The following is a 16,886-nucleotide window of genomic DNA, read 5'->3' on the forward strand; positions in this document are numbered from 1 at the left end:
AGGCATGTACCCTGACTGGGAATCGAACCTGCGACACTTCGGTTCGCAGCCCGCCCTCAATCCACTGAGCTATGCCAGCCAGGGCTGAAAGTTGTAAGTTTTAATAACTGTATTCACAGAGGAGAAAGTACACCTCAGAGAAGTTAAATTACTTGCTAATGATGGGGCTAGCTTCAAGAATGAGTAATTTGGGTAGACTAGAGATAACTTATCTCAACATCAAATAAGTTACTGTACAGTACATACAAATTTCAATATACAGTGATTTTCCTGGCAGTAAGAACCATGTCTTTATCATGTTTTTAAATTCTAGTATCTAACATAGTAAATGAATGAGTGAGGCAAGAGTGAACACAGGGATATTTATTGAAAGGGAGATAGATGCAAAAGTTGACAAATGAGGTAATGTAGGTCTGGCCTACATGGTATTAATAGGGATTGAAGGAAAGGACCGTGAGAAAGACATTGTCTAGGTAAAATTCATCAGAATTTAATGACTTGATCTGATGTTGGGGGAAAAGAGTTTCAGATGATTCAAGGGGTTAGGTCTGGGTGATTTAAAGGAAGATGGTACCATTGGAAAATTAGGCAAGTTGGCATGGAAACTTGATTCTGAGGGAAACCACTGAGTGCTATTTTTTACATAAAGATATTTTATAAAACAAGTTTAAAGCCCTTCCTTTGTTAATAGAATTTTAGAACAAAGAAATTAATTTGCAATAATGCCCAAACATATAGGTAGCAATGCTTTGGAATGAAGTTTTTGAATGAATCCAGGCCTGAAGAAAAAAACTAGGTCTGTGAAAAAACAAAGAAGATTCCAGAAAGAACTGCACAGGTTGGAAGATTGACTATAATTTCCTGAAGCCTTGGGATTTTTTTTTTTAAAAAAGGATTCAGTTTCCAGTATAATCTTAATATTGTACCTTTTTTCTTTGCTACTTCTTAAAAGATTAACACACCTCTTAATTCTTTTGATAAACTGTGGGTGCCCTTTAGATTCAGATCCTGGTATATGAGATTAAATAACTCCTGAGAAAATTTGTTTCTTTTTTAGATCTTGCCATATTCAGAAGTTGCTGAAGTTCAAGAGACAGTGAGTAATATATATGGTGCTATGTTTGAAATGTTAACATTTTTATATATTTTTAGGATTTCAAATTGGATTCTTAAAACATTTTTCACTGTTTTTAATCATAAAGGATTTTGTCATAAGTAGCTAGTGTAGATTGAAAATATCAGTTTGAAACATTTTTATTTTTTCTAAAATGTAAATAGGTTTAGTCTTTTTTTATAATGCATACTAATGTGGCATATTTAAACAACATAAAAAATAATAATAAATAAAATCTTACATTATAAGGCAAACCACTGTTAATATTTTGGTGACCTCTTTCCTAAGTGTATTCATATGTGTACATCTTACATACGAAATTTTTTAAAAGTGGAGGCATATTATACAAAGTATTTTTATAACCTCCTTTTAAAAGCCAATATATGAGCCCTGGCTGGCGTAGCTCAGTGGATTGAGTGCGGGCTGGGAACCAAAGTGTCCCAGGTTCGATTCCCAGCCAGGGTACATTCCTGGGTTGCAGGCCATAACCCCCAGCAACCACACATTGATACCTCTCTCTCTCTCTCTCTCTCCTCCCTCCTCCCTCCCTAAAAATAAATAAATAAAATCTTTAAAAAAAAAAAAGCCAATATATGTCCTGTCCAGGTGGCTTAGTTATTAGTTGAAATATCTCCTATATACCAAAAGGCTGTGGGTTCAATTGCTGGTCAGTGTACATACCTAGGTTGAGGGTTTGACACCCAGTAGGGACATGTATGGGAGGCAACTGATATCCCTCTCTCTCTTTCTCTCTCTCTCAAATGAATTAAAAAAAAATACATGTCCTCAGGTGAGGATTTAAAAAAAAGCCAATATAAGCCCTGGCTGGCGTAGCTCAGTGGATTGAGTGCAGGCTGCAAACCAAAGTGTCGCAGGTTGGATTCCCAGTCAGGGTACATGCCTGGGTTGCAGGCCCTGACCCCCAGCAACCGCACATTGATGTTTCTCTCTCTCTCTCTCTCTGTCTCCCTCCCTTCCCTCTCTAAAAATAAATAAGTAAAATTAAAAAAAAAAAAAAGCCGATATATAATGGACATTTTTCAGTCAGTGGAAAAAACCTTTAATAAATACATAGTATTTTATTGTGTGAATGTATTTTTATTTAATACCTCATTTTAAATTGTTTTTTTGTTTTGATATTATACATGATATTATGGTACATATCTATAGGCACATCTTTATGACCATTTTGGATGATCAGCCTAGTACACATTCCTAGAAGTGGAATCAAATGTATGATTATGTCATTTTTTTAAAATATATTTTATTGATTATGCTATTACAGTTGTCTCATTTCCCCCTTCACTCTCCTCTACCCTGCACACTCTCTCCCACCCACATTCACCCCTTTTAGTTCATGTCCTTGTGTCACTTCTACATTTCCCATACTATTCTTACCCTCCCCCTATCTATTTTCAACCTACAATCTATGCTACTTATTCCCTGTACCTTTTCCCCATCTCTCCTCCTCCCACTCCCCTGTTGCTAACCCTCATGTGATCTCCATTTCTGTGGTTCTGCTCCTGTTCTAGCTGATTGCTTAGTTTGTTTTTGGTTTTGCTTTAGGTGTGGTTGTTAATAATTGTGAGTTTCCTGTCATTTTACTATACATGTTTTTTATCTTCTTTTTCTTAAATAAGTCCCTTTAACATTTCATAAAATAAGGGCTTGGTGATGATGAACTCCTTTTACCTGACCTTATCTGAGAAGCACTTTATCTGCCCTTCCATTCTAAATGAAAGCTTTGCTGGATAGAGCAATGTTGGATGTAGGTCCTTGCCTTTCATGACTTGGAATACTTCTTCCCAGCCCCTTCTTGTCTGCAAGGTCTCTTTTGAGAAATCAGCTGACAGTCTGATGGGAAATCCTTTGTAGGTGACTGTCCCCTTATCTCTTGCTGCTTCTAGAATTCTCTCCTTCATTTTAATCTTGGATAATATAATTATGATGTGCCTTGGTGTGTTCTTCCTTGGGTCCAACTTCTTTGGGACTCTGAGCTTCCTGGACTTCCTGGAAGTCTATTTCCTTTGCCAGATTGGGGCAGTTCTCCTTTACTATTTGTTCAAATAAGTTTTCCACTTGTTGCTCTTCCTCTTCCCCTTCTGGTACCCCTATAATTTGGATGTTGGAACATTTAAAGGTGTCTTGGAGGTTCCTAAGCCTCTCCTCATTATTTTGAATTCTTGTTTCTTCAATCTTTTTTGTTTGGTTGGTTGTTTCTTCCTTCTGGTCCACTCCATTGATTTGAGTCCCAGTTTCCTTTACACCACTATTGGTTCCCTGTGCATTTTCCTTCATTTCACTTAGTGTAGCCTTCATTTTTTTCATCTAATTTGTGACCAAATTCAACAAATGCTGTGAGCATCCTGATCACCAGTGCTTTGAACTATGCATCTGATAGGTTGGCTATCTCTTGGTCGCTTAAAAGTATTGGCTCTGGGGCTTTGATTTGTACTTCCATTTGAGCCATTTTTTTTTTAAATCTGGTCATGCCTGCTATTTAGTGAGGGGCGGAGCCTTGGGTGTTCTCCCGGACGGGGCAACCCAGTTGCTGGGTTGTGACGTTGTATGTCGGGGCGGGGTCCGAGAGGAAACAATGCTGCTTTCTCCTCTCTTCATCAGATTTCAGTCCCTTCCACTGCTTCCCCCAAGCTAACTGGGCCTTTCTGCTGCTAATTCCCTTGTGGGTGACTGGCTTAAGTATGTTCTGGGACACTGTGGTTCTCTCCAACGCACTCTCCTGTGAGGCTGGGAGTCTCTCCTTGTGCCTCAACCCCCACAGGTGTTTTCAATCAGTGTCCAGAGGTTCTGTTTCCTGGCTCTGGGACCCTGGGTTGCTCAGTCTACCTCACTGCCCAATTTCGCCTGGTTTATTTGGGCGCAAATGTGGCCTGGACAGCCAGGCGCCTTGCTCTCAGTGCCTGGCTTCACAGTCGCCATCTCACTGGATCTGCCAGCCGCCTGTGTACCCAGGGTCCACCCGCTGTGGTCTTGCGCTTGGGATGCCTTACATGCCCGGGATGTGTTACGCATCTGGTGCCACCGCTTTTTGTGCTGTGACCCCTCTCTGCTCTGCTGTTCTACTCCATCCCTCCTACCAGTCTGGATGAATGTGTATATTTTAACTCCTTGTTGTCAGACTTCCATACAGTTCAATTTTCTGTCAGATCTAGTTGGTATCTTGTTTCTAAATTGTTGCTGACCTTATTTGGGTTGTGCGAGGAGGCACAGTGTGTCTACCTCTGCCTCCATCTTGGTATTATACACGATATTATGGTACATATCTATAGGCACATCTTTATGACCATTTTGGATAATCAGCCTAGTATACATTCCTAGAAGTGGAATCAAATGTATGATTAGGTCATTTTTAAATAGAATGACCAATCATTTGACCTGGCCAGCCAGATCAAATTTTCTACTTAGCAGTAATAAGCTATGTTTCCCAGAAAAAATATTTCCTTAAGATCTCTCCTGTAAAACTCAGGGATAAAATGTGCACATGTATGTTTTGCAGGAGATGCAGGAATATGAAAAGTTCAGTTATGTGTAGAGGGATGGCTCCTGTTGAAAGAACAGAGAGATCTCAGCTGCATTATACTATATTTTGCTGTGTATAACGCACTCCCATGTATAATGCACACACATGTTTTTGGCACAAACTTTCAGGAAAAAACCTTTCATTTTAATATTTTAATTAAATTATTTATTTATTTACATTTAGAAACAAAACTGTCATCTCCAGGGTATTATTTTGCACGTGGATATCATTACTACTTTCTAGAGTTACACGTTTAACGCATAAGCATAAATAAAAGAATTAAAAACATTTATATAGATACAGAATTAGCACTACCCATGTATAATGAACACCCTTAATTTTCCCTAAAAAACTTGGGCAAAAAGGTGTACATTATACATGGCAAAATATGGTATATCCCTCACTGAAGTTTCTTACTGTAAGAGCCAAAAATAACACTAAGTAGAACATTCTTAGGGTGCTTTATATAACCTTCCATCTGAATTGTGGCTTCTCTGAAAGCTGTGGCAGGGTTGCTTCTAGGAATACAACTTGATAAGCTATATTGGGGGAGAGCTGCCACCTGCTTGAATCTTTATTTTCCAGCGGTACTCATAGCAGTGCTTGATAAGTTCTTTGTGCTTTCATTTAAGCTCAAAAGATGACTTAAGTCAAGTCAATATGTATGTTAAGGAGGTGCTGTGCTAAAGGCAATGGAATCAAGCTATTACCTAGATCTCATGGGATTATTTCTGCGTAATAGTGTGGCCATCTGTCCTAGATTACTCAGGACTGAGAGGTTTCCCAGGACAAAAGGTGTGATTGATTATGAACTTTTACCTATTCCTTTACATTTCTCAAAGATTTCAGTGCTAATTATACATAGCAAGTACAGAAGTACATTAAAACAAAATCACATTTTTTTTGCATAATGTTCTTTTCCTGAGATTTGTAGACTAATCAGTAAATAATGGCTGTATTTCATACTTTTAATTAAAGTACATTGGTAGTATACTGGCATGTCACTATAATTTTACTATTTTCAAAATAGAGAATTTATATGTTAAAGAAATTACTGAGAGTGACTGTGTGGACATTGTCTAAGGGATAATGGTAAATATGATAAATTACTCAAATAGAGAAAATGTGTCTGTCCTATCTTAATAGTCTTTTTCTGAACAAGCTGAGGAAGAGTTCCTGGATTCTTTGAGATTATGGTAATATTCTATTTTGGCTTGCTAACAAAAAACAAAAAGAATGGCTAGCTTTTTATTTCTTATTTTTAAAATATCTTACAAGATACTTGTGTAGAATGTTTCCACATCAGTAATTTCACATTGTCTTTATTCATGTGTATACAATATGGAACCGCAAAAATTAGACCCCGGTCCTAAAAGTGGTAAGAAGTTAGTAGTGTGCAGTTTAGTTATGTGCAAAGGAATTCGTGAGGTAAGTCACTCAGTAAAATTTCTTGGTAATCTTTTATTACTTATATCCTATTTCCCGTTAACATCACTTGAAAGGAACTGTAGGAAGATTTCACTTACATCCCAATTTAATGCTTTTGTATCCACATCCTTCTGAAGATTTCTGAGGAAATGCTTATTTTTTATTGTGTTTCTGCTTTTATTTGGAGTGTTTCAGCTTGGTTCTTAGTTCTGTTGTTTCATCATGTTTTCTAATGCCTGTTCTTTCATTTTGTGGCATTTTTTAATCTACTATGATTAAGCCATTGAGGTTATATATCCTAACTCTTACACATATCATAATTTATAATATTTTTTTACCAGCCTATACCTTACTCTGTATAGGTCTGTTTATCCAATTGCCTGTTTGACATTTTGACTTAGATATCTAATAAGTATTTCAAACTTTACCTGTTTCAACCTGAGCTGCTTATATTCCTCCATTGTAAACTAGCGCCTCTCACTGCCTTTTGCATCTCAGATAATGGCAGCTCTGCCCTTCCAGGTGTTCAGACTTCAACACTTGACATCATTTTGATTCCTCTTTCTTTCTTTTTTCCCATGCTTGGTCTATTTAGAAATCCTGTTGTTTCTACCTTAAAAATATATTCAGAACTCAACTACTTCTCACCACCCTCACTGCTACCACCTGGGTTCAAGTCTCCTTCATCTCTCCCCTAGTTTATTGCAGTAACATAACTGATTATAACCTGTTCCTCTAGTCTATTCCCAACATACCAGCCAGAGCAATCCTGTTAAAACATAATCAGATTATATCGCTTCTATTCTCAGAACCATTCAGTGGCCCCTATCTCATTCAGAATAAAATCAAAGTCCTGTCTGGGTCCTATAAAATCCTACACACTCTGGCACCCCTTTACTTCTTTGACTTCATCTGTTACACTCATACTTGCCTTGTATTGCCACCTCTTTAGCCATTTTACTGTTCCCCAAACACTCCAAACTGGCTCCCTTACCAATCCTCTATACTTATTCCTCCCTTTGCTTGGAATACTCTTCCTTTTTATGTCCTAAGGTAAGTCACCTCATTTTACCTAGTCAACTCTGGAGTGAAGCCTCAGTAGGATACCCTGTCTGTATTTTAACTCCTACTTCCCTAATATTTTATGTCCTCATTTTCTGCTTATTTTTCCTTAGTACTTATCCTATATAATACATAACAAATTTTTACTTACTTATTATGTTACTGTTCATCTTCCACACCAAACCATTTTTACCCCAAAGGCAGAATTTTTGTCTGTTTTATTCACTGCTCCTTGGTGCCTAAAATGATACCTATCTATATAGTAGGTATCCAGTAAATATTTGGATGGATGGATTATCTATGATTGGAATACTCTATGTTTATTTTGATTAGTATTTAGTGTCTCAATTTGAAAAAATACTGGATTAATTCAATAGAATCAGATTTATATGCCCAAACATGGTTGGGAATATAAAATTGAAAGTCAGCATAATTTGAAATAAGTATTTAGGAGTTGCCTATTATGCTAGGGATTATTTTCTGGGAATAAGCAGGCAAGGGGTACAGCTGCATGGAAGCTAATGCTGTTAATCAACAGTATTTGAGAATTTAACACCTGTACAGTGAAAGTAAATTTAATCTTTAGTCCTACACAGAAGACCAGCTCAAAACCTTCAAATATGATCAGCCCTGTGAAATTAAATACTCCCAACCCTGTATAAATGGTTAGAACCATACTTTCCTTTAGGAACTTGCTGGTAAATCTAGGGAAACTAGTAATTATTTATATCAGTACAGGAACATTTTTTTAAAGAAGATGTCTGTGAAACATTTGTAAAATTTGCCACAGTTGTCTCTATCAGTTTAACTTCATTCACTTTCCCAATATTATATTAATTATTTATTGGTGTTAATCATCCTAAAATTAAGTGGTATAAAATGACAACCATTTATTATCTTAGTTTCTGTGGGTCAGGGATCTAAGAACAGTTTTGCTAGTCGTCTCTGGCACAAACTCTCTATATAGTAGGAGTCAAGCTACTGGAGAGAGGTGGTCTGCTACAGTCTTTCTGAAAGCTTTGACTGAGTGGATGGAAGGGGAGGGGAAAGGGGTCAAGGTAGGAAATTCACTTCAAAGCTCACTTAGTGGTTGTTGACAGACTTCTCAGTTCCTTTACATAATGAGACTCTCTGTATGGTTGCCTCACTATTGGGCAGCTGGCTTTCCCAGGACGATCTATCTAGTAAGAATGAGAGACTGCAAACAAGATGGGAAATCGTAGTCTCTTTATGGTCTAATCTCAGAAGTGAGATGCCTTTACTTCTGCCATATTCTGTTCATTAGAAGTGATTTAAGCAAGTCCAGCCTACACTCAAAGAGGAGATTGTATACCAGGAAGTGGGGATCCCTAGGCCATTTTAGAGACTGCCTACCATAAATGCTTTAATCTCTTCCCACATACTTGCTAGTTGTACTCACAGGGTAATAAGGACTTGAGCACAATTAGTTCATTGTCACTAAAGCTGTATTTTTTTAAAGTTTATTCTGTGAAATTAAAATTAGCTTATAGAAAAATGTGCATAAGTGGGCAACTACAGAATAATGAACAGAGCAAGTGCCTTTATTTATTTATTTATTTATTAGCAAATGCCTTTAAAAGGCATTAAAACACAATTTCAAGTGTTGTGAGATAATCATCACTTCAGGGAACTAACAGGGCCAAGATATTTTCCTGGGAGACAATAGAAGCCCAAAGCAAACAACTGCTATTTCTTTTCTTTCTTTCTTTCTTCTTCTTCTTCTTTTTTTTTTTTTTTTGTCGTAGCCAATTAAGATTCCCTCATCCTCTTTAAATAAAGCCAAGCAATAATGTAATTGGTGGGATTTTTTTTTTGGTACTTTAGTTTTGATTTACTACCATTCTTGGTATTTGAAATGAAGGAGAGCTAAGGATTTTGTCCCTACCAAGGGAGACCAAAACACTTGTCCATAGGTGACATTTAGTGTAATGTTGTGTGTTAAAATAGTTACTAGACAACAGGCCAGTGATCTTTTTTTCTGTTTCTTTTAGTTGATTGAAAATTATTCATTTAAGAAAATTTTGTCTGAGCTAATAAAATAAATCATTCTAATCAGTATTCCTCTTTGTTTTTTGCCATTTGAGAAAATAATTGTTCTACTTTGTTGGTGTCTTTGTAAAAGGTCTTTTGCACAATGCTTGAATATAATAAGAACTCAGTAAATGTTCCTTTCTTTTTATAGAAAAAATAGACTGAATTTCTGTGTAGTGTTAAATGCTTTCATGGCATGCAGAACTAATATTTAATAGTGCATGGGTGTTGTATATTTTTAAACCATTTAAATTTAAGAATGAATAACTTTTGGCTGTACCTTACATTTCTAAATAATTTTTACTGCTCCTAACCCAAATCTTAAATTATAATTCAAACTAATTCTTGACTTGAGTAATTTTCAAAACAATACTTGGGTGACTTTATCTTTCTCTTTCTACCTTCATTTTACAGAATAGAACAAATATTGGATAATGCCTAAGCCAGGATCTTTTTATGTGTGGAAAAGGAAATTATTTGTGAATTGTGATTATTAGGATTGATGTGCATGTGCTTTCTACTTATAAACTAATGCTATTTTCCTTGTCCTTTTGTTTCACTGCTGCTTCAATCCTGATGCATTGTGCTTCTTCCTTGTTTGGATTGTATTTGTTTGCTGCTCAATTACCCTGCATTAAAAGCTTCTTGGTGATAGCAAAGATGTCCTTGCACCATCAAGTAAGTAGCTAAAGTTTGAATAGCATGTTTGGAGATATAATATTTTGATGTATACTTATAAAAAGCATATGGTATTTTTATTTTGATTTTTAAGCTCTCTTTTTTCCACACATTGAAATACAAGGTAAAGTATATAAACGGTCAGTCAGTGTCCATCAGAGATTGATAGTATTTGTATATTTACATCTTGACTATCTAAAGATAAGAGTATTTACTTAATCTATGATCTAGTTAATCATTTAGGACCTTTTCTTCATAGTCTTTCTTTCTGCAATCACCACAAAGCATGTCATACTACTTTGAGGCTGAACATGGTATAAGAAATTCACTGCCATATGAAAATGGCTTTAGTTTGTCAGAATTTTTATGTAATAGATAATATGGTTATGAAAATGTTTTAGAACAGTTGCTATTTGTCTCTAATACTGCTTATAATATATATGTATTTTTCCTATAAAGAGAGATGATTAAGGTAATATGCTAAAACTCCTTTTTAACTGTAACATAGTTTAAAAAATATAGTTTATTATATAAACAGCATTATTAGAATAGTAGAGTTTTTGAAAGTAAAGTACACAAATACCAAAACATTTTTATTTTCTTATTCAGCCTTACTTGTAATACTTGGCAGATATTTTCTATGAATTTTTCAGTTACTCTGACTAGTTCATACATTCAAATGTTGGCTCAGGTGAACTGATTGCCACTGCTGAACTTTACAAATAGAATTTAATTTTTAATGTCAGTTGAATGGTTCTATTTTAGAAACAGGGTTTTATAAGTGGAGGTGTTTAATTTTTACTTGGAATAGAGGAAATTTATTGTGGTTACATGTTTTAAGCCTATATAAATAAAAATATACAGCATATATTAGGGATGAGTTTATATTGTACTCTGCCAATAGGTAAAAATGGACTGTTAGAACTATTTCCTGGAGACAGTATATCTTTTGGAATAAAAAGTAATTTCATATAGTACTTTATTAGGATCTATACTATTTACCAACATATTTAAATTTTTCAAGTATTTGAGAAAAGGTGTATCATCTGTAAGGGGAGACTTGGGATTTATTTTTTATTATTATTTATTTTAGTTTTTACTTTTTTCTTTTTTTTTCTTTTTTTAATTGTTGTTCAAGTACAGTTGTCTCCATTTCTCCCTCTCCCCAGCCACCTCCCCCTTCCACCCTCAGTCCTACCTCCCTTTGGCTTTGTCCATGTGTCTTTTATACATGTTCTTTGACAACCCTTCCCTCTTTTCCTCTCTTTAGCCCCTCCCACCTCCCCTCTGGGTACTATCAGTTTGTTCTTAATTTCACTGTCTCTGGTTATATTTTGCATGCTTGTTTGTTTTGTTGATTAGGTTCCACTTATAGGTGAGATTATATGGTATCTGTCTTTCACCGTCTGGATTATTTCACTTAGCATAATGCTCTCCAGATCCATCCAAGTTACATAGAGATTATTTAAGACTTTAAAATAATTACTTAACTTCATTTTATCTTAGGTTTCACTTAGATTAAGGGCATACACCAGACTCTGAGGCTTATAAAATTCTTTAGATTTTATATTGATGAGTTGAATTCAGAAGGTAAAGAATGGTAATTACAGAGTCATAGTCTCCTTAGAAGTTCCAGCTGGTATGTTAATTTTTCCAGTGTGATTAGTTTCTACTGTAGTTAAGATAGTAAAGCAATATGAAAGGCCAAGTAGGTTACTTCCATTACAAAGTACAAACGGGAGAGGGCACTATAATGCTATTTTTAGTAGATGAGGCAGTTGATTATAATGTCAGAAACTACATTGAAATCATGCAGTGATTCATTCATCAAATATTTATTCAGTCATTCAGCAAGTATTTATTGTCACTTTTATGTCAAGGGATACAGATAAAAACAAAGTCACTACCCTTTTTAAATTTATACTTAACTAGTCTTCAATTCTACAAATGATGGAGAATAGCAAACTGATTTTTGTATTATGCAAATCCTTTTTTGTTTGTATAGTCGTTAATGTTTGTGAATGGGGTGAGAGAAAAATAGAAAAATAGGCTTCCTGGTTTTTTTCTAAAGTATACTCTGTATATTGCTATTTCTACAAACCTCACTTCAAGGTTATCAAAATCATAACAGTAATATCTCAGCCACTAAGAAGTTAGAAATGGGTGAATGGAACTAAATGTACACTTAGACTATTTCCTTTTGTACATACTAAAGTTACTCAAAACGTAGCTACCTATGTCTTGCTGATGGAATACTTAAGCATACTTGAATTCTATTAGTTGTATTTCTCATAATGTATTTTAAATTAGCCTTAAGTATATTGTCTGATACTACAAAAAATGTAGCATAGGTAGATTATAAAGCATAATTATACAGTCAGTAAATTTTGAACTTTTGCCACTTAAGAACTTGAACTTTAAAAATATTTCATGTCCATCTATGTGCTGCTTCTCTCTTCTTTCCCTGTGCCTGCCACCCATAGATGACTGTTTGTATTTTTTATCATTCTTTGCTTTTTAAAAAATAGCTTTTTTGTGTTATTTTAAAATTATGTATGTATCATTAAGGTTTTCTTGGTTTTTAATTTTATCAGAATGGTAGCATGGTAACATGTCATCTTTTAGGACTTGCTATTGTAATTAACATCTTTTTCTAAGATTCAACCATGTCATTGAGTATAGCTGTAGATCTCTCCTTTTTTAGTGCTACATGCTATTTTATGATGTATGTATACCACCACATATAAATCTATTCTATTTTCAAATGATGAGTAAAGTTTTAATGTTTGCTACTATGAACAGTATTAGTATCAACATTTTAATTTTTGCCTTTTGGTACGCACATATGAGAGTATTTCTAGTTATAAAGCCAAGAGTGGAATTGTTGGACCCATAGAATATGCTGAAATATAATACAACAGATCTAAATAGTTTTCCAAAGTGCTTGTATCAGTGTATACTCCACCATCAGTGCTTAAAGTGTTTCATGGATCCCATCCTCATCTATATTCAGACTTAGCAATTTTTGTCAATTTTAGCGAGTGGAAAATATTTCTCGTGGTTTTGATTTGTGTTTCTTATTACTAAAAGAGTGAGCACTTTTATATATTTATTGACAATTTGCATCTTTTCTTCCATGAAATCACCATTCAAGTCTCCCCCCTTTTTTTGTATCATTTTTTTTATTGAGGCATAACTGACATACAACATTCTGTTACTTTCAGGTAAATAACATAATGATTTAATTTGCATATATTACAAAATGATCACAGCAAGTCTAATTAACATCCATTACCATACATAGATACAGATATTTTTCTTGTGATGAGAATTTTTAAGATTTACTGTCTTAGCAACTTTCAAATATGCTGTACAGTATTATTAGCTATAGTCTCCATGCTGTACATTACATCCACTTGACTTACTTGTTTTATAATTGGAAGTTTGTACCTTTGACCCCCTTTTCATCCATTGTGCATCCCCTTCCAACCTCTTCACCTCTGGCAATCACCAGTCTGTTTTCTGTACCTCTAAGTTCAGTTTTTATTGTTCTTTGTCTCTTTTGATTCTACCTTGTCTTTCTCTGTCTTACTTCACTTAGTAGAATAATGCCCTCAGGGTCCATCCATGTTGTTGCAAATGGCAAGATTTCATTCTTTTTATGGCTGAATAATATTCTATTATATATATGAACTGCATTTTCTTTATCCATTTATATATTGATAGACACTTAGGTTGTCTCCATATCTTGGTTACTGTAAGTAATGCTGCAGTGAACATTGGGGAGCATATATCTTTTTAACTTAGTATTATTGTTTTCTTCAGATAAATACACAGAAATGGAATTGCTAGATCAGATGGTAGTTCTATTTTTAACTTTTTGAGGAATGTCCATACTGTTTTCCATAGTGGCTGTACCAATTTACATTCCCACCATCAATGCAAAAGGATTTCGTTTTCTCCACATCCTCATCAACAATGTTTTTTCTTGATTTTTTAATAATAACTATGCTAAGGAGTGTGGGATGATAACTTAATGGTGGTTTGTAGTTTTGACTTACATTCCTGTGATGATTAGTGATGTTGAGCACCTTTTCTTGTACCTGTTGCACATCTACATGTCTTTTTTGGAAAAATTTCTTTTTTGATACTCTGTCCATTTTTTAATAGGATTTTTTCTTTTCTATTGAGTTGTATGAGTTCTTTATATATTTTGGCTGTTAGCCCCTTATCAGATATTTGATTTGCAAATATTTCCTCCCATTCAGTCGGTTGCCTTCTCATTTTGTTGATGGTTTTTCTTCATTGTACAAAGCTTTTTAGTTTGATATGGTCCCAGTAGTTTATTTTTGCTTTTGGAGTCAGATCCAAAAAATGATTGCAGAGTCTGATGTCAAGGAGCTTACTGTCTATGCTTTTTTCTAGGAGTTTTATGACTTCAATATTACATTCAAATCTTCAATTCATTTTGAGTTAATTTTAGTGTATGGTGTAAGATAGTAGTCTAGTTTCATTCTTTTGCATATGACTGTATACTTTTCCCAACAGCATTTATTGAAGAAGCTGTTCTTTTCCCAGACAGCTGATATTATTGATTGCTTTGTCATAAGTTTATTACCAATATAGGCATGCGTTTATTTCTGGGCTCTTGATCCTGTTCCACTGATCTTTATGTCTTTTTTATGTCAGTACTGTCAATACCTACCCATATTGTTTGTATTACTAGAGTTTTATAATATAGTTTGAAAATAGGGAGCTTAATGCCTTCAGCTTAGTTCTTAAGATGTTTTGGCTGTGCAGGGTCTTCTGTGGTTCTCTACAAATTTTAGGATTGTTTGCTCTATTTTTGTGAAAAATGCCATTAGAATTTTGATAAGGATTGCATTGAATCCATAGATTGCTTTAGGTAGTATGGACATTTTCAAAAATATTAATTCTTCTCTTCTATCAGCCATAGAATATCTTTTTATCTATTTGTATCTTCTTCAGTTTCTTTCATCAGTGTCATAACAGTTTTCAGTGTAAAGTAGTTCCTTCTCCATGGGGGATACATTCTGACTCCCATGGCTGAAAATGTGGATAGTATCAAACTGTATATGTACTACGTTTTTTCCCATACATACATACATACATACTTATGATAAAGTTTAATATATAAATTAGGCACAATAAGAGATTAACAAGAACTAATAATAAAATAAAACAACTATAATATATACTGTAATAAAATTTATATGAATGTGGTCTTTCAAAATAACTTATTGTTTTGTACATACAGCATGGATATACAGGAAAAAGGCATGATTCATGTCTCAGGTGGGATGGAGCAGGATGGCACAAGTTTTTATCACACTGCTCAGAATGACACACAACTTAAAAGTTATGAATTATTTACTTCTAGAATGATGAAGATTTCTAGAATCTAGAAACTATGGATGAGAGGGAATTATTGTTTAAGTCTTTCACCTCCTTGGTTAAATTTATTTCTTGGTATTTTGTTCTTTTTGATGCACCCCCATGCCCCATTTTTATATTGCAGTGTTAGTCTTTTTCTAATTGATTTATGAGTATTTTTTAAAACATTCTGGATACTAACCTTTGGTTAAGTACATGTTGCAAATATCTTGTTTTTTCAATTTCTTTATGGTATCTTTTGTTACATTCTTAATTTTTAAAAAATGTAGTGGAATTTATCAATTCTTTTATGGTTAGTTATTTTATTTTTTTAAAGAATCATTACTTACTCCATGTCTATAAAGATATTCTCTTATATTTTCTTCTAAAAGCTTTTGTGTTTTGCTTTTTACATTTATGTTTTTGATTTCATAATTGTTCTTTGTGGTTTAAGGATGGGGACTTATTCATCCAATATGAATAACCAATTTTTCCAGTATCAGTAATTGAATAGTCTTTTCTTTCCCTACCTTTATTGTATATCTGTGCTCCACATAATTATGGGTTTGTTTCTGAGAGCTCTCTATTATGTTCTTTAGGTCAGTTTGTCTTTGCAGATCAGCACCATACATTTTTAATTTCAATAATAACATTTAGGAGTTCAATGGGCCTTGATTTAGTAACTGAAGGAGCCACCATATACTTCTTGGTAGTGAGATTTTATGAACATATAAAATATTTGAGACTTCTGGCCAAGATGGAGGAGTAGGTACATACACTTTGCCTCCTTGCACAACTAGAAGGACAACAACAAATTTAAAAACAAAAAATAACCATAACTGCCAGAAAATCAAACTGTATAGAAGTCCGATAGCCAAGGACTTAAAGAAACATTCATCCAGACCAGTAGGAGGAGCAGAGATGGGCAGCTTGGGTGGAAGGGACTTGGGGCAAGGCACAGCTGGAGGTCCTGGGTGGGCAAGGCAGTGGCTGGTGGAACCGGTGGTCCCACATTTGCATGAGGATAAACGGGGAGGAACAACTGGGGAGCAAGACAGACACGTAACCCAGGGTTACAGCGTGGGGAAATAAAGCCTCAAAACCTCTGGAAAAACCTGTGGGGGGTTGAGGCAGCAGGAGAAACTCCAGACCTCATGGAAGAGTTCGTTGGAGAGACCCATAGGGTCCTAGAATGTATACAAACCCCCCATTAGGGAACAGCGCCAGATGGGCCCAATTTGCTTGTGGGTATTGGAGAAAGTGACTAAAAGTCCACCAAGAGCTAAGCAAATGGCATTGTTCCTTCTGGGACCCTTTTCCCTATACAGCGCCATAATGCAGCAAAGTATTATGCCCTGCCCTGGCAAATACTTAAGGCTCCACCTCTTACTATATAACAAGTACACTGAGACAAAAAAGTACAGCCCAAATGAAAGAACAGATCAAAGCTCCAGAAAGAATACAACTAAGCAATGAAGAGCTATCCAACCTATCAGATGCAGAGTTCAAAATTCTGGTAATTGGGATGCCCACAAAAATGGTTGAGTATGGTCCTAAAATAGAGGGAAAAAGTAAAGACTATGAAAACTGAAATAAAGGAAAATGTACAGGGAACCA

General features: G+C 35.0%; 1 protein-coding gene across 9 annotated transcripts in view; it reads left to right on the forward strand.

The window, feature by feature from the left end:
* OSBPL8 (oxysterol binding protein like 8) overlaps positions 1-16,886 on the forward strand; it is a 170,806-nt gene that overhangs the window by 58,981 nt on the left and 94,939 nt on the right. For 3 of the 9 annotated variants that reach the window (XM_028503691.2, XM_036018652.1, XM_036018654.1), the window contains 2 exons: positions 1,058-1,096; positions 9,839-9,875. The exons of 1 other annotated variant lie outside the window; for it this stretch is intronic. In XM_028503691.2, coding sequence (XP_028359492.1) covers positions 1,058-1,096; positions 9,839-9,875 — 76 coding nt within the window. The remainder of the gene's footprint in view (positions 1-1,057; positions 1,097-9,838; positions 9,876-16,886) is intronic. 5 more of the 9 variants (XM_028503692.2, XM_028503694.2, XM_036018653.1 and 2 more) reach the window with 2 other exon arrangements.

The sequence above is a fragment of the Phyllostomus discolor genome, chromosome 2 (assembly GCF_004126475.2).
Source record: "Phyllostomus discolor isolate MPI-MPIP mPhyDis1 chromosome 2, mPhyDis1.pri.v3, whole genome shotgun sequence".
In the NCBI taxonomy this organism is placed as follows: Eukaryota; Metazoa; Chordata; class Mammalia; order Chiroptera; family Phyllostomidae; genus Phyllostomus; species Phyllostomus discolor.